The sequence below is a fragment of the Capra hircus genome, chromosome 25, assembly GCF_001704415.2.
Source record: "Capra hircus breed San Clemente chromosome 25, ASM170441v1, whole genome shotgun sequence".
NCBI lineage: Eukaryota > Metazoa > Chordata > Mammalia > Artiodactyla > Bovidae > Capra > Capra hircus.
In genome coordinates this window covers 86,769-103,131 of record NC_030832.1, presented here as the reverse complement: position 1 = coordinate 103,131, position 16,363 = coordinate 86,769, and the positions used below count along the sequence as shown (strand labels likewise).

The following is a 16,363-nucleotide window of genomic DNA, read 5'->3' as shown; positions in this document are numbered from 1 at the left end:
CCTGGAGCGGGCGCTCTGGCTTGCAGGGAGAGGGGATGTGGACCCGCTGGGTGAGGTTGGTGGCAGAGACAGAGGGAAGTGAGCCTGTTTCCTTTAGAGCCGTTGTCACTGGGACTTGGGGCGAGAGGGAGGGTCAGCAGTGGGCCTGAAGCGTCCTTGTGTTTGAGTTGGGGCCATTGGAGGCCCTGTTTGCTGAGACGAGGTGGGGGTGTTCTGGTGCTGTGCCCGCAGGCACTTGGCTGTGGTGGTCGGGGTGAGCACTGCGCGGTGCCGTGGTCTCACCCTGGCCCTCCCTCCCGGCGCTGTGATCTGTCTGTGGGCCATCCTGATGTCTTGCGGGCCCAGGGCAGCAGGACAGAGGGAGGTTCTCCAGGGACGAGCGAGGGGTGGGGGTGTGTGCAGCGACCCCTCATCCACTGTCCTGGTGCTCGATGCCGGTGGGCTAGGGGCCGGCCTCGGCCAGGATGAGCAGCCAAGACCCTTGGGCAGCTGAGAAGACCTCGTCCTGGTTGCCCAGGCGTCCGTGCCGGGGCCAGCCAGGACAGCTCAGGGACCGATGGCAGAAGGGTCAGCCTCCCAGCACTGTCCCTGCCCCCTGCCTGCAGGTTTTCCAGCTTGCGGCCCACCTGGTGTACTGGGGCAAGGCCATCATCATCTACCCGCTGTGCGAAAACAACGTCTACATGCTGTCTCCCAACGCCAGCGTGTGTCTGTGAGTCGCTCTGGCTGACAGGGCCCCGGGTGGTGCTCCCAGCTCTGCCAGGCCCGTGTCCCAGTTCTGGCCTGGTCCCGCCCCTCCGGCGCCACCCAGGCCTGTGCTGCCCTGCACTTGCGGCCTCTGGGCAAGGCCTGCGCCTGCCCACACCTGCCAGCCAGTGGGCCCTGCACAAGGCGCCTGCTGGGTCAGAAGCCTTGGTCCTGAGGCGGAGGCTCACGGGCTGCTGCGTGGGGAAGGCCTCTGGGCTCTGTCCTCACTGCACCCTCCTGGCCCCTCCCTGTGCTGTGTCCCCTCCTGCCCAGCGCGGCCTGGAGGCGAGGACACAGATGCCTGACCGAGGGGAGACCTCTCGAGCTCAGGGATCCTCACCCCCATCCCCAGGTACTCCCCGCTCGCCGAGCAGTTCTCACGCCAGTTTCCATCTCACGACCTGCCGTCTGTCCTTGCCAAGTTCTCCTTGCCTGTCTCCTTGTCAGAATTCAGGAACCCCCTGGCCCCCCCTGTACAGGAGGTGAGTCTTGGGAGCTGGGGGAGCCCAAGGGACCAGCCACCTGGCTTCGGTCCCCAGTTGGTCCCAGGCCCACCGTGTTGCTGCGCCCAAAGCCTGGGTTGGGGGCAGTGCTTGCTGTGTAGGTGACACCTGCCCTGCCAGAGGCCGGCTGCCTGGCTAGGCTGCCTGCCAACACCTGGGCAATGCCAGTCCCTCCACACACGGAGCCCCATCTGCCCGTGGCAGGCAGTTCTCAGGGTTAGGGCAGAGCTAAGAGGTCAACTGGCAGGAGATCGACAGAGCCACCTGGTGCCCCTTCTGGACCCGGGGGCCCTAGAATTGGGAACACAGAAGGTTTTGTGTTACTGAGCCTGGGCCCTGCCCTCCCACTCCCTCTCCTGCCTGCCAGGGTCCCGGTGGCCACGGGGTCTGTGGGTATAAGTCTGAGCCCACAGACCCCTATACTTTTCACGTTTGGGGCCTGCACAGGATGGGCCTGGGTCTGGGTCAGGGTCAGGGTGGCGAGGAGCTGGCAGGAGTGTGGGCGTCGTGTGGTGGCCACCAGGGAGGGGCGAGGCATGGGGAACGAGCTGGTGAGCTGTGTGTTTACAGGACTGAGTGCGACCTGGGTCCCAGAGCCAGGCCTCGCCCCGCCCCCACTCCAGCCTGGGCCCCGCCCCGGCGAGAGCCAGGTGGGACGGACATCGGAGATGGGCTGGTGTTCTCAAGGCTTGTCTTCAAAGTGAAGTGTTTGCAGTAACAAGTGCCGGGGCTGGTAGGCAAAGCCAGTCCTTAAAAGCAGCCCTTTCCTCCTCAAGTGGTGAACGCAGAGAAGGGACCGTGTCAGTCACCATCTGGCCCTCCCAGGGGTGGGGTGTGGTCTGCTCCAACCCCAGGCTGGAGGTTGGTCTGTTGGTCCCTTCACTTAGATGCCGAGTGTGGCTGTTCTAAATGCCGTTGTTCGCGGCACCTTTGGTTTCCTGGAACAGTGCCAGGTTGTGCCAGCTGAATAGAAGACACGCTGTGTGCACACCCTCCCCCTCCCCAGTGCAGACTTCCCAGTGGCCCGGATGGCTGGTGGAGTTTCTTGGCCTGAGGGGAGCTGGTTCTGATTCTGCTGGGTCCCGGGTGAGGCTGCCTGCCTCTCGAACTCCTGCTTTAGGGCCCAAATGTGTGCAGGTGCTGACGAGGTCTCCTGAAGTACTTTACAGTCCTCTTCCGTTTTCCTTGCTGTGACTGGGTCACACATGCTCACGGTACACCCGTGTGTCCATGCCTGCCTGCCCCTCCCAGCAGGGAACCCCAGTGACAGGAAGGTGGCATGTGGGTCTGGGGACGTGGACGCCCCCACGCAGGGGGTCCCTGTCCCCGGCAGGCTTTCTGGTCGACCCAGGGGAGGACTTGCTGCTCTCGGGGGTACCCACAGAGCCCACGGGCTGGGAGAGGCGGCACAGCCGGGCCATGTCACAGGTCCTGTCAGCTCTGGGCAGAAGGGCGTGTGGGCAGCTGGGCACGTGGGAGTGAGGGCCGCTGTGGCCCCGCCGGGGCCCCCTCTGACCTCCGGTGCCCCCCGCCTGCAGACGCAGCTCATCCAGATGGTGGTGTGGATGCTGCAGCGCCGGCTCCTGGTGCAGCTGCACACCTACGTCTGCCTGATGGCCTCGCCCAGCGAGGACGAGCCCCGCGCCCGCGAGGATGACGCGCCCCTGGCCACCAGGGTGGGCGGCCGCAGCCTCAGCACGCCCAATGCCCTCAGCTTTGGCTCCCCAAGTAGGGCTTCCTGCCCCTGGGCATCTGTCTGGTGGGGGGTGAGCACCTGGGCGCCCTTGGGAGAGGCGGGTGGCTGGGAGGTCCGACTTGGGCACCTGCAAGTGAGCAGGGCACCGTCACAGGGCCGCACTCGAGCCCCTGCTCACACTCGCCCCACTGGGCAGCTCTGCCTGGGGGACGGGAGGTCCTCCCCTGCTTCCCTGAGGACGGGGCTCTGCCTTGCTGAGTCGGAGCAGCCTGGCCCAGTCTGGGGTTGGAGCAGACCACACCGCATCCCTGGAGGACCATTGAAACCTGCAGCCCCAGGGCCTCTGGAGACGGTGACTGGTCCTTTCTCTGCAGAGCCATTTGGCCACAGTGTCCCCCTAAGGCAGCAGCCCTGAGCCCAGGTCCCCGGCTTGGGGACCCCAACCTGCCCAGTGCCCCGTTAGTGCGAGGGGCTGGATGACCTTGGGGTTTGGGGCAGCTCCCCAAGGGCGTGGTGGTGAGCTCCCAGGTGGGAGTGGGTGACCGTGGGGCCGGGGCCGCCGCTCCCTGACTGCTGCCGGTTCTCAGCCAGCAGCGACGACATGACCCTCACCAGCCCCAGCATGGACAACTCCAGCGCTGAGCTGCTCCCCAGCGGGGACTCGCCGCTGAACAGGAGGATGACAGAGAGCCTGCTGGCCAGCCTGTCTGAGCACGAGCGGGCCGCCATCCTCAGTGTGCCTGCGGCCCAGAACCCCGAGGACCTCCGCATGTTTGCCAGGTGCGGCGGGGCCCCGTGTGGAGAGAGACGGGCAGCGGACCTCAGCACAGACCTCAGGACTGGCGCCTGTGTGTGGGGCGTCTCCTGGACCTCCTTCCGGTGGTGCTCGTCATGTTGTTCTTGTAGGGCTGGGCAGGGATCCGGGGTGGGGCCTGAGGTCTGTACATCATGGGTGACAGACTTGTCACCCCCAGCCCAGATCTGGGGGCACTGGGCACATGGTGTTCCGGGAGCATCAGGGGCCAAGCCTCCAGGCCAGACTCCCCCGAGCTGCAGTGGCACGGAGGGCAGAACCTACGGCTGCCCGGCTGCCCCCTCCTCCACCGAGGGGCTGTGGTGGGAGTGGGCCCCGCGGGCTGTCTGAGCCCCCCGCCATAGCTGTCCTCGTGCCCTCCTGCCCCCACCCCCGCAGGCTCCTGCACTACTTCCGCGGCCGCCACCACCTGGAGGAGATCATGTACAACGAGAACACGCGGCGCTCCCAGCTGCTGGCGCTCGTGGACAAGTTCCGCAGCGTGCTGGTGGTGACCACCCACGAGGACCCGGTCATCGCCGTCTTCCAAGCCCTGCTCCCGTGAGCTGGGCGGGGGCACTGCCTCTCACCCCCGGCTCCCTCCCACTGCGGGGCCTCGCTCTCCTCATCTTCATCTTCAGGACAGCCTCAGGGGCCCTGGGCTGCGAAGGTGAGGCTTGAGGTAGGGGTGCAACCAGCACGTGGGCCTCTTGAGGGCTGCATGCCTCCCACACGATTCTGCCTGTGTCCTTCGCCGCCTTGTCTGGCCCAGCACTGCCTGCCTGCGGGCACCTCCCCAGCACGCCCACCAGCACTCTCCCGCGTGGGCCTCTGGAGGCTGTGGCCAAGCAGTCCCCTCCGTGGCCCCCTGAGGCACCAGGACCTGGCTCAGGATGTCCTGTGGGGAGTTGCTCTGCTTCTCCTGGGGTGTGTCTGCTGTGGTGGCCCCACCCCGGGGTGGCCTTAGGCCTGAGAGAAAGTGGGCATGGTGGCCCTGGGTCCTTCCGGAGCAGAGCTGGCTGCCAGGGGGGCTCTGGCCAAGGTGCACAGGACACTCGTCTAGAAACACAGCATTTATTTCGCTTGTAAACAATTAAAAGTCCTTGTGGGAGCAGGCCCTGGCTCCAGCCTGTGTGTCCCGCTCTGCCGCCCTGTCCACCACGCTGACCCAGGGGCTGCCCCGTACGTAGAAGCGCAGGGGCTTCTGGGCCCACTCACCAGCCTGGCCTATGCCCACACGGGCTGCTGCCACCACGGCTGGCTCACTGGGCGCGGGGGGGCCCTGCTCCAGCCACACAGACTCGTCCCTGGCCAGGTCGCGCTGGTCGAAGCTCCTGTCGATGGCCAGGGCCTGGCACAGCTTGGAGGGGCCGTTGCAGAGCTCACGGTCTTTGAGGGCTCGTCCCGCAGCGCCTTTGCGGAGGGCGTGGCGAAGCTGCCTCATGGCCTCCAGGCCCCCCAGGGGCTCCAGCGCTCGGAGCAGGACGCACGCCCCGTCCCCTGTGGGAGATGGGGCTTCCAGGCTGTGGTTCTATCCGAGGCCCGACCAGAGCGGCGGGGGACACTGCTCACTCTGCCCAGATCCTCCGCCTGCCACCCGTCCTGCTCACCTGTGCCTCCTACGGGCACCTCTGGCCGCATGCCCACCAGCTGGGGAGGCATGGAGCTCCCTGGCTTCCTCTGGTTTGCGTGACTGGCGCTAACTCTAAGGTCGGTAGGCAATGGAAGCCCCAGAGACGGGCCAGATGCCCGTGGGAGCGGCCCCCAGTGCACCCAGGGTGCAGGTGAGCCCCACCCCGTGACCCAGTGGGGAGAGGTGCCAACATGGTCCCCCACCTTGGGGCCTGCCCTCCGTCCCCCCAGTCCAGGCCACTGAGGGATGACCAACACCCAGGGCCTGGGATTCCGCAGAGAAGACACCTGTCCAGAGCCCTTGATCCCCAGCTGAGCACAGGGGTTGCTCTGGGCCCGGGATCTGCCCTGCCCGCTGGGATCTGAGGGGCTCAGCCCGACACATGGCCAGCCCAGTCCCTCCTGGCCCTTAGCCACATAGGGCTTCCCAACAGCACCCAGGAGCTGGCCTCCTGCACAGCCTGCAAGCCTGAACCAGCCACTTTTCAAAGCACTTTGGGATGGCCTGAGGGCGCCCAAGCCTGGGCTCTAGTCCCTCCATGATTCCTGGGCCCTCCCTCACCAGCTGCACAGCTCCCTCTGGTTCCACCAAGCGCGCTGGGTGCTGCCTGCACACAGGTCAGGGGAGCAGCTCACCCCTCCTCCGAGGACGCGTGTGAGTGCAGCCCCAGCTCTTCCCACCGGGCCTCCCCATCCTCCCCCCAGCCCCCGCCCGCAGCAGCTGCAGGCACAGACCGGCCCCGCTGCCCCTCCCTCCTCCGGATGACGCTTGGCCCCGGCTGTCTGCACCCTGCAGTTTGCTCCCCTGACCTGGACGTTCCTCGGCATCCTGGTCACATGACCAGAAAGAAACACACCACCTCCCTCATGTGCCTGGTCCAACTTTCCCTGAAAACGCCTTCCCTTCCTCACCAACCGCAGCCCCTTGTCCAAGTACCGTCTCCCCTCACTAGGGGTTGGTTCTAATGCCAAAGAAAAGCTTGGCCACTGGAAGGTTCTCTGGGAGATGACAGGCCCCTGGGATGGTCACTGTCACTCAACTTCACATAATGGCCTTCTGCAGGGCAGGGTGCAGGGCCAGTCAGGGCTCCCCGCATCCTCCAGCCTGCGGCCTGCACTCAGCGTCTGCATCTGTCCACTCTGGGCGATCACAACTTGCACGTCACTGGAATTCTCCAGTGTGACCGACACCCCTGACGTCCCCAAGTCTTCATCTTGGGACGGAGGCTCAGCAGATAGACGCTGGGACTGGCTGGCCAGACTGGGCTGGGGAGACCCACTGCCGGGCGCTTCCTTCCCAGCACAGATGCCCCAGAAAACAGAGGTGCCTACCAACGAAGGACCTGGTGGGCCCCCCAACGAGGGGGAGCTCTAGATCAGCCTCTCTCCATTTGGCACCACTGACCCTGGGGCCATGATTCTGTGGAGTCGGGCGTCCTATGCGTCATGAACGGTGCGCACCCTCCCTGACCTCTATGCACAGGAAGCCAGGAGCACCCCAGGGCTCTGATGGCCGAGAGCATCCAGGCGGTGCCTTGTGTTCTCCACGGTGGCAGGGTCAGCCCTGCTGAGACCTCGTGACTGCCCACTGGCGAGGCTCCCGCCTGAGCCCAGCGCACCCCAAATGGATCGCACCATTGTTTTCCCACAGTCGGCCCCTCTGAGTCCTCCTGGGCCAGCAGCGGCACCTGGGCTCCTGCACCCGCCCGCTCTGGGTTCAGGTCGATCTCTGTTCCATGGGCCCCCGGCGCCTCTCTGCAGCCAGGGTGACGCAGCAGCCTCGCTCCCAAGGCGCCCCTGGCTCAGACACCTGCCCCCCGGTCCTCCTCACCTTGGCTGGAGACGTTCATGCAGAAGTACATGCCGTAGATGAGATACACGTAGAGGGTCCCAGGCTTCATGAACATGCCACGGTTGCGGGGGGTCTGCCGGCCGCCCCTTGAATGGGCAGCTTCATCCTCTGGCCCCAAGTATGCCTCAGTCTCCACGATGCGGCCGCGGAGCTCTGTGCCGTCATCCAGTCGTCGGACCAAGATCTGCTCCAGGGAGGAAGAAGGGGGCTTGTTCCCTGCTGATGGCCCGCGTCCTGGATGCCCCTCCCCAGCTTGGGATGTCCCGGGACATCCGCATACAGCTGGGCCGGCCATGGTGACCCCCATCCCGCTGGGCCGCAGGCCATGGGCCCTGCTCAGCGAGTGTCCCGTCCACAGCCAGCCTGGGCCGGCCAGCCAGGGCCGGGGTGCGCTCAGCACCAGCGCGTCCTCGCGCCTCCTCTCACGGGGGCCCTGTCCTCCCCGCCCAGTGCCCCCGGACCTGACGCTTAGCCTGGGGCTGAGCGGTGTGAAGGGCACAGGGTCCTGCCCAGGATTCCGGGGCCCGTGGAGCTCTCTACCCAGACCAACTGCAGAAGGTTGTGCTCAGCGCCCACCCAGCCAGCTCTGAAAGCAGCAGGACCAGCTGCCCTGCGGTGCCCTAGCCTGGCCCCCAGCCCCGGGGTGGCGAGCTCCTTGAACTGGGGGTCAGCACAGGCAGTGGGCCGGGGAGGCGGGACTGACGCCTGTCTGCCTTGGACAACACCATGGGGCAGGGACTGGGTGGGTCTGGGGTTGGGTCCAGTGGGGGACAGAGGCTGGCTGAGCACAGGGCAGGGGCGGCTGTCAGGGGCTGTCCCCTGGGGCCAGCAGAGCACCAAAGAGAGCAGGCCTCAGGGGAGCCAGGGCCCTGAAGAGTGCTGGGCACGCCAGAGCTGGGCCTGCCCGTCCGGAGCCCCTATGCCCGATGCTTGCACCACGTGGCACCGTGGCCCAGCCCTGGGAATGGCTGGCAGGCATGCCCAGTGTCTGCAGCCCCAGGTCTGACTCAACCAGGGTTCACGGTGGAGTATCAGGGACGGCCACCTCCCCAGGACGTCCCCAGCACCTGCCTTGTCCTTAGGCCAGAGCAACTGAGTGGATGGCCAGGCCACCGCCCCTTTACCCACGGAGCCCACTGTGTCTGGCCAGGGTCAGGAAACAGCCTGATGGTTTCCACACCGCTGTGGGGCAGGCAGAGCCTCCCGCAGCCGTGTGCTCAGTCTGCTCCTGCCCCGAATCTCACGGCCTTCTCTCAGACAGCAGGTGTTGGCTGGCCCTCAGCCCCATCACGAACATCCCCTGCTTGCTGGCGGGGGTCCCGAGAGGACACTTCTCAGCCCACGAGGGGACAGAGGGTGGTCTGGGCTGTTGCGGCAACCCGTAGCTCCTTGCGCTGACCTGCCCGAGGATGAATGCACGACCCAAATCTGATATGGGCTCTACAGAGGACATCCACTGGGAGTGTCTGAGAAAGGTTCTCCTCCTGAAGGAAAGGGGCACACGGGATAAGAACCTCCCTTCTCTGCTGGACACTGCCCCGTCCACCCTCAGACTCAACAGGCATGCCGGGAGCCCAGGGGAAGCCTGTGAGGACCTGGGGGCCTTGACGGGACGCTGGACTCACCTGCCCTGTGCCGCTTTGTGTCAGGTCATAACCTCTCCTGACTCCACGTGCTTCCAGGACCTCCTGGCCCCTGCAGCTCAGTGTCCTCAGGGGAACAGACTGCTCCCTTCTCGAGGAGTGTACACTTTAGGTCACGCTCCACTAGTTTACATTTTAGGATCTATTCTTGGCACCAGTTTTCAAATAGCCACAGAAACTGACTCTCCTTGGCTATTTTAACCTCACGGTAGGCTCATTAGAGGACACGACATAGCCACAGAGCCTCCAGGACACCCAGAAAGCCAGGGCTCGGGTTTGGCACCAGGACTGTAGCGTGGTGGTGCCCCAGACAGATGTGGCACATGCTGTGTGTGCATCGCCTGGAGCAGGCTCCCCCACGGGCCCTGGGCATCCGGCACCCACCCCAGGGGCCCGGGCTGCAGGGGCTGCCGGGAAGCCAGCCAGTGGTGAGGCGGAGGCTGTCGCCAGACCGTGCGGATGCAGGACGGCCTATGTGCCGTGGCCTCAGCTGCTGTGTGTCTAAGGCGCTACACACCAACTCCAGCAGGGCAGGGCAGTGGCTGTGCCAGGGGGCAAGGCAGGTGACAGTGCCAGCATGGACCGCAGTCCTTGTGAGAAACCTGCCTGCCCTGCAGGCATCCCAGGCGGACCAGGGCCAGCGCTCCCTCACTCTCCTGCCCAGAGCAGGCAGGCACCCCAGCAACCTCGGCGTTCTTCTCAGCCAACCCTGCACCCAGCCCCTGCCCCAGGCGACTCAGGTGAAGCTCCTCAGGGCAAGTGTGCGCAAAGCGGCTGACTATGTGAGGACACGCAGGGCCAAGTCAGGGACGTGAGCCCAGTGGGAAGAGGGCTGTGCCCACAGACACTGCCTGGTGGTGACTCTTCATGCGGAGGCCACGCTGCTACATTCCCATTACCTGTCCGAGAAATGCCTGGGCCAGGGACACTGCAGGCTGGTCGAAAAACGCTGATCCCAGGCGAGCAGGACGGCCCTCTGGGCTTGAGAAATAGATGCTGCGCGTGGGGCCCAGGGTCGCGGGCGGCCCCAGGTGCAGCTCCTTGGGGGAAGGCGTCTGGGTCCTGTCTGGTGGGCTCTGATGCCGCTTGGCGTCCAATGCTCGCTGCTTTTTTTGCCCCATTGTGCAGGAAAGCTGAAATGGGAAAGGACAAAAGCATCTGGGGAGGACAGATGGTTGTTCAGTGAAGCCAGGAGCTCAAGGACTCATTGAACCACCTGCCTGTCCACCTCATCTGCAAAACGGGGGCAACCAGCTGCAGACAATGCCACACCTGACGTGCTCCGCCCAGGCGGGGACCCGGAGGCCTTGGGAAATGACCGCACGTAAAGGCAGCGACAAGGCAGCCACTCTGCCCTGTGAGCTGTCTGTACACAGCACTTATACAGCTCAGTGGCAGAGGGCTTCAGGGCCTGGGGAGGGGACAGTGGCACCCAGGCCGGGGTCAGGGCTGGTCCCCGCTGACTGCCACTCATCATGTGGTCCCCAAGTGGACTTCTGAGCCCTTGGCACCCGACGCTGACCAGGAACTTTAAGTCAGCTGTGACCCACTGGAGCCTTGGCCGAGGAACAGACTGGGGGGTCGAGTCATCCACACCCCTTCCCCACGTCAGCAGGACTCCTGCTGTGCCCGACCCCTCCTACAAGGGCCCAGAAGGCCTGACACCACCAGGTCGCCCATCTCCGTGGCTCAGGACACCCCTGACGAGTCCCCAGCTGTCCTGTGGCTCGTGACTCAGGATGTCAGAATAAGAAGTGAAGCAAAGGTGAGGTCCCAGGAGTGATGAGGCTCCGCCGAGACCAGCACACCGTCTGCCTCCCAGTTGCTGCCGCAGGGCCGGGAACCTGACCACACACCCTCAGTCGTTCTGGGACCAGCCAGTCTCCCAGGGAAGAGGATGAGCACTGGGGCCTGGACACCCTCCTCGGGTCGATTCCAGTGCCTCCCTGGCATGCGACAGACCCATCATCTTTAACGTAAGTGCTGACACTGTATGTTGTCTGGAGCCACTGGTCAGCTGAGAATGGACACTGATGTGACCACAACTGCAGCCTCGCCCGTGTTCCGACACCGAGCGTGCGCTTGCGCTCCGGGACGCTGCGGCCCCGCTCCTCAGCCCGGGTGTGGCTCCTGGCCTGCCCAAGGCTCCGGCTGACTCTGGGTCTCTGCCCTGACCCACCCTGGGTGGTGGGGGCTCATACAACTGTCCCAGGAGTGAGGCTCAGAGAGGCCTTGGTTCAGATCCTCAGGCTGAGGAGGGGGGTGAGCCTGCTGTTGCACCCAAGAGTGAGGGCTGCCCCAGAAAGTGACTTGATGTCTGTGCCTCTGTTTCACCTGCAGAAAGGGAACTAACATCGTCACACAGGGTGGTTCTGAGAATAAAACGAGAAGCTGGGGAAGTACTCAGCCAGCCTACAGCCAGCACTCACTAGTGTTAGGAAAAAACAGCCTCACCAGAGCCCCTCTGGGCAAAACCTGGGGAGGAGGGTCTCTTGCCAGGCTGGGCCTCCCCAGAGGAGGGCAGGAAACAGCCGCCTGGAAGGAGGCGCCCAAGACACCTGCCAGCCCTCCGTCAAAACCTGGGCGAACAGGGTCAGTTACAGAGTGTTCATCCTTCTTGGACACGCACTGGAGGGAGGGCTGTGCGGAAGTAGCCTCTCGGGCCAACCGGCCTGTCACGTCTGCGGCAGGTGGGCTCCGGGCAGGGGCCGTGTGAGCCAGGCCGTGTGCCCAGCATGTAACCAGGCAACCGGGCTCGGGCTCTCCTTCCTGGAGGCCTCGGGCCGGGCCTCGACTCTGCTGCTGGCAAATGGAGCGGCCGAGCGGGTCCGACCCCGCCGGCAGGGCTCATCTAGAGGCTGCACACGCAGAGGGGCGGCCCGGGAGCACGTTACTGGCTCCCACTCAGGGCTCACCGCGGTGGGGCTGCGACTCCGGGGGGGATCTCAGCCCAGAGCCTGTCCTTCAGCCGTGCGCCCTCGGAGGGACGCGCTCCCGGGCGCGCACTCACCTGGGCCCGGCGACCCGCAGGCTTCCGGCGCCTCTGCCGCGGCTCCGGACCCGCCGGCGCGGAGCCCACCCCGGAGCCCACCCGGAAGCACCGCCGGGTCCGGGGGTGGAGCCGGCGCCTGCGCGGAGGAGGGCGGAAGGCTGGCTGCGGGCGGGGGAGCGGAGCGGGGCGGGGCGGGCGCCGGCACGGGTCCGCCTCGGCGGGGGTGGGGGCCGGCCTGGGGACCCGCGTTTCCCGCTGGCGCCCCTGCCTGGCGCCCCACTTCCCATCTTGGACGAAGCCCGCGGCTGTTGGAAGGCTTGCAGTGTGAGGGGGAGCAGGCAGCTGGGGTGAAGGGGAGCCCCGGGCTCCTCACCTCTCCCAGTGGCATGCCCCCTCCCCCCCGCCGCCCCACCCCCGCCACACTTGCACCCTGGTCCACCCTGCCCCCCGCAGCCGCAGAATGCACTCCTCCACCAGCTGGTGGTCAGACCTCTAAGAGGCCTGGTCTCTTAGGAGCCTTGACTAGACCCCGGCTGGAAGTGCGGTGGTTTTGGGGTGCACGTGGAGTGCGCCTGAGGGAGGGGGCATGGGAGCCCTGGTCCTTGAAACACGCCTTCCTGGACTGCGGACGCGCATTACCTAGGGGGCATTTGGGTGGAGAGGATAGATTGGATGAGGGAGTGGGCCAGGAAGACTGTCCAGGAGGTGGGCCCAGGCCTTTCTGGAAGCGCCGCCACCCCAAACACTTTGTCCAGGAGGTGGGTCCCAGGACACTGTCTCAGCAGTGGGGCCCCCATCCCTCCCACCACCTAAGGATGCTGAGAGGAGCCTGCATAGTCCTGGGGGTGAGCGGGCTGGAGTGGAGTGAGGCCAGCAGGAGGGCTGTGGAGACCCCTGACCACCCTTTCTGCAGGGCAGCAGCTGAGGGCGCTGTGAGGTGCGTCACTGCCCTTTGGGGCAGCATGGGGAACAGCTCTGCCCTCGAGCGTGTTCGGAGCTCTCTGACTGCGTCACCCTGGCCCTGTGAGGGGCACCCACGGGCCTTGGGGAGCCGCTGGGCAGAGGATTGTGTGGGGGTGGGGGGAGGTACCAGGGCCTGTGACAGGCCAGGATGTGCTTGGCGCCTGGTCAGCAAGTCCAGCTGGGAGAGCCCTGGTCTCCAGCTCCTCCTCCTCCTCAGGCCAGCGCAGGGGCTCAGCTGCAGCGCAGGCCCAGGCCCCGGCCCAGCTGTGCACTCCCACCGCGCAGGGCCCCTGTGGGGACTCCCTGTGGAGGGAGGGGCAGCCTTGCAGCGCCTGCTGGAAGCCGCCCAGCTGTGTGTGGCACTGAGGGCTGCTTCCTTCCGGGGGTGGGCAGTGTGTCGTCAGTGGGAACTTGTGAGGCAGGCCTGGATGTGACTCCCACCCTTCTTCCCTCCTCACCCGCTGCATCCTCTCTGCCCGGACAATGCCCCCCCTTTCCGGCCTTCCTGTGTCCCCAGCCTCCCTCCCCCTGCCCTGAGGCAAGCTGAGGCCCCAGTTGGGCCCATCCCCCTGGGGGGGCCAGGGGCGCGGTGGCTGCTGTTTTGGATTCGTTTTCATTTCAATTTCACGAATGGTGCGTGGACCTTGTAGAAATCTCAGGAGTTCACACATTCCTTCAGGGTGTCTTATCCCCAACTTGAAGACTAAGAGAGGTTTGGAGGGCAGCCCAGAGGGAGGAGACGGGGCTGGAGCCAGCAGCCCCTTCTCCAGATGTTCAGCCCACGTGCAGGGCCTTGCACAACCTCTGCCCCCTCCCCCCTCTGCCGCACCCCCCCCCCCCCCCCCCCCCCGCTTCCTGCTTTGTGGTCTGAGGCTCCACCGCAGACAGGAAGTGGTGAGGTGGTGGGCTGCGTGTTCCCACTGTGGCCTACGGGGCGGGTGGCGGGCTGGCCGGGGTGAGAAGTGGGTGCTCAGCGGAAGGATGGGACTAGGGCCTTCTCTTTCCCCAGTATGCCTGCCTGCTGGGCTGGGAGAGGCTCCTTGGCGGAAGCCCTCAGTGCTCTGAAGGGGGTTGGTGCCCAGGGGAGCTGCCCTGTGCCCTGGAGGGAATGGCGGTCCCTGAGCCTTGAAAGGACAATGGCTCCACGAGCTCCCACCCAGCACGCTGCTCGTGGGCCTTCTCTCTGTGCCTCTGTGCAGGGCAGCAAATGCTGCCAGAGGGGCCGCGCTGTCCCTGAGGCTGCAGGGGGGCCGCCTTGGGCGGGGGCCTCTGTGGCCGATGGGCCCGGGGCATTCGGGCAGCGCGGGCAGCCCCCAGCCGCGTTGCCCTTTCCTGGGGCTGTGCTGCCAGTGCTGCCCCCCCGGGGGCCGGGTGTTCAGGGCCCCCTTGCCCGGCCCTGAGACGTGGGGAGGGGCAGCTGCCTCAAATAGCCAGTGACTTCAACCCCCTGGCTGGCCTGGCCCACTGCTGCCTCTTCCCCAAATAGCCAGGGGCTGGTCCTGAGCTCATGCAGACCCCCAAAGTTCAGGTGGGCGTGCTGAGCTAACCCCTAATGGCTGGTAGGGGTGTCTCTCAGTGGTCGGGCCCCCACCCCCTCAAGTCCTAGAGCCGTCCGCAGGCAGGGAGTGGTCCAGACACTGGCCTGGCCCGTCACCTGCACATATCCAAGGCGGCTGCAGTGGATTCCTCGTTCCAGGGCCTCAGAAAACATGAAAGAGGAACTGGGAGCCGGGCCTCCGGGCTCCCGCGTCAGGAGCGCCTCCGTCAGAGCACAGGGCAGTGAGGCTGGGCACATGTGTCCCTGTGGCCGGGGTCCGGGCCTCTGTTCACACTGTCCTTCTGACGTCAGGGTCCTGCTCAGGAGGCCCAGTGGGCTGAGAACCTGTGGACTCCTGGGCTCGCCTGCCAAGGTGGACATGGCAGCCATACCTGTGAGGGGCAAAGGCCTGCAGCAGGGGCTGCTTGGGGTCTCACGGGCGTGGGGACAGAGAGGGTCCCGTGGAGGCAGCCTGGAGGAAGCAGGAGGGGGCCACCCTCTCTGGGAAGGCAGCTCGCACCCACTGGAGGACGGCTTGAGGTGGTGCTGGCTGGGGTGGGAGTGCTGCGGCGGAACGGCCTGGGGGGTGGGCCCAGGCCTGGCTGAGGGCCTGCCCGGGCCGAGCTCCTGGCTGCTGGGAGCGAGAGTCTGGGTCACGGAGGGGTTCTGGATGCCCTGCAGCACCCTCTGAAGGGAGACCTGTTGGACTGGACGCCCGGCCTTGGCAAGCACTGGAGGTGAGCCCAGGCGCTGGGCTCCAGAGAGGACACCACCAGCTCCGGCCCTGGCAGCCAGGCTGGGCGTTCAGGTGGACAGGGCAGGCTTACTCCTGGCAGGGTAGGGAATGCCAGGCGTGGAGAGACTGTCCTGTCTCTGGCTGGGAGCCTTGTCCGGACGGAGAGGTGGTGCAGCCAAGGTTCTTGGGTCACACCCCCTCCCCCTGAAGGACCCTCCTGTAGCCCCTCCGAAGCTTTCGTTGTCTCCCTCAACCCGAGACTTGTGTTGATGTCCCCCAGTTCACAAAGGACCCAGAGTGTGCCGACACCGGGCACACTGCAGTGTGGACAGGCAGGCAGGCAGAGGGTTCAGTCCCTCGCCAGGCTCCAGTGACCAACCCCAGCTTGTCCACTTTATTTTCTGTGTGGCCAAAGACCAGGGCACTGTCTGAAGCTGTGCCCTGGGCTTAGCTTACTGACCTGACCGTGGCAGCTCCTCTGTTCAGAGACAACCACTGCCTCCTGGTCCCAGGCCAGCAAAGGGCCCCTGAAGACACACGGGGCCTCTGAAGCTGCAGGGGCTGGGCCCCGTGTGCCTCAGGAATCTGCACCTAGTGGGAGGGTCTTTAGGACCCCTGGTTCCGGGTTTGCTTCCGAGGAAGCCTGTGCCCCTCCTCCACCTGTGGCTCCTGGTTAGCCGGGCCCATTCCGGGGTCTATCTCTGGTGGTTGTGTCAGGAGAGAGGGACACAGGCAGACTCCCTGCAGCAGCCTCAGCCAGCGGGCTACCTTGTGTCCAGCTCAGGGCGGCAGAGATGGGCCCTTGGCCAGCGGGTGAGCTCTAAGACAGGGAGAGCACGCAGCGGGTGCTGCTGCCTCTGCTGTGGGGCTCCAACCTGACTGGGGGTGCTGGCTGGGGGAGCCAGGCTCCAGCGGGCGGGGAGCACGGGGCCCCGGAGGAGGTCCCTGCTCCTGTCCTGCCTTTGGTTTGAGTGCAACTGAGTGTAAGTAGGCATCAGTGGTTGTGTTCATGTATGTAAGTGTGCAAGTGGGCACGGAAGTGTTACAGTTGTGTATGCGTAGGTGTGGGTATGGGAGTCTGTGTAAACAGGCGTGGGTGAAGGAATCCGGGGGCAAACCCGAGTGTGAGCGGGTATGTCGTAGAAACTAGCGGTTGAGAAACCAAGCTACACTTGGAGGGTTGGAGAACTTGGGTTTATTCCGCCGCGGGCCCAGAGGAGTTTGCACACAAGCTCCGAGACCCGACTGTTGGGTGTACAGTTCCTTTAC

General features: G+C 65.5%; 2 protein-coding genes across 5 annotated transcripts in view; one reads left to right on the top strand and one right to left on the bottom strand.

Moving 5' to 3' along the window:
* NPRL3 (NPR3 like, GATOR1 complex subunit) overlaps positions 1 to 4,855 on the top strand; it is a 32,820-nt gene extending 27,965 nt beyond the window's left edge. For 2 of the 4 annotated variants that reach the window (XM_018040086.1, XM_018040087.1), the window contains 5 exons: positions 606 to 712; positions 1,100 to 1,229; positions 2,789 to 2,978; positions 3,534 to 3,726; positions 4,139 to 4,855. In XM_018040086.1, the coding sequence (XP_017895575.1) occupies positions 606 to 712; positions 1,100 to 1,229; positions 2,789 to 2,978; positions 3,534 to 3,726; positions 4,139 to 4,304 (786 nt within the window). In that variant the 3' untranslated portion in view covers positions 4,305 to 4,855. Of the gene's footprint in view, positions 1 to 605; positions 713 to 1,099; positions 1,230 to 2,788; positions 3,017 to 3,533; positions 3,727 to 4,138 lie in introns of all 4 variants that reach the window. The other 2 variants (XR_001917217.1, XR_001917218.1) reach the window with 2 other exon arrangements.
* MPG (N-methylpurine DNA glycosylase) lies at positions 4,798 to 14,616 on the bottom strand. Its single transcript, XM_018039839.1, has 5 exons — positions 14,476 to 14,616; positions 11,877 to 12,020; positions 9,766 to 9,999; positions 7,203 to 7,407; positions 4,798 to 5,239 (listed from the first exon to the last, which is right to left on the bottom strand). Exons 1-5 carry the CDS (start codon positions 14,614 to 14,616, stop codon positions 4,833 to 4,835), a joined length of 1,131 nt encoding a protein of 376 aa, XP_017895328.1. The 3' UTR covers positions 4,798 to 4,832.

Excerpts from the sequence above, each read along its gene's own strand:
- MPG (XM_018039839.1), bottom strand. The coding sequence starts at position 14,616 with ATGTGCCCAGCCTCACTGCCCTGTGCTCTGACGGAGGCGCTCCTGACG. Across the intron at positions 12,021-14,475 it reads GCCGCCTTGGATATGTGCAG|CCAGCCTTCCGCCCTCCTCC; the intron begins GTGACGGGCCAG and ends CCCCGCCCGCAG. Across the intron at positions 5,240-7,202 it reads CATGAACGTCTCCAGCCAAG|GGGACGGGGCGTGCGTCCTG; the intron begins GTGAGGAGGACC and ends CATCTCCCACAG.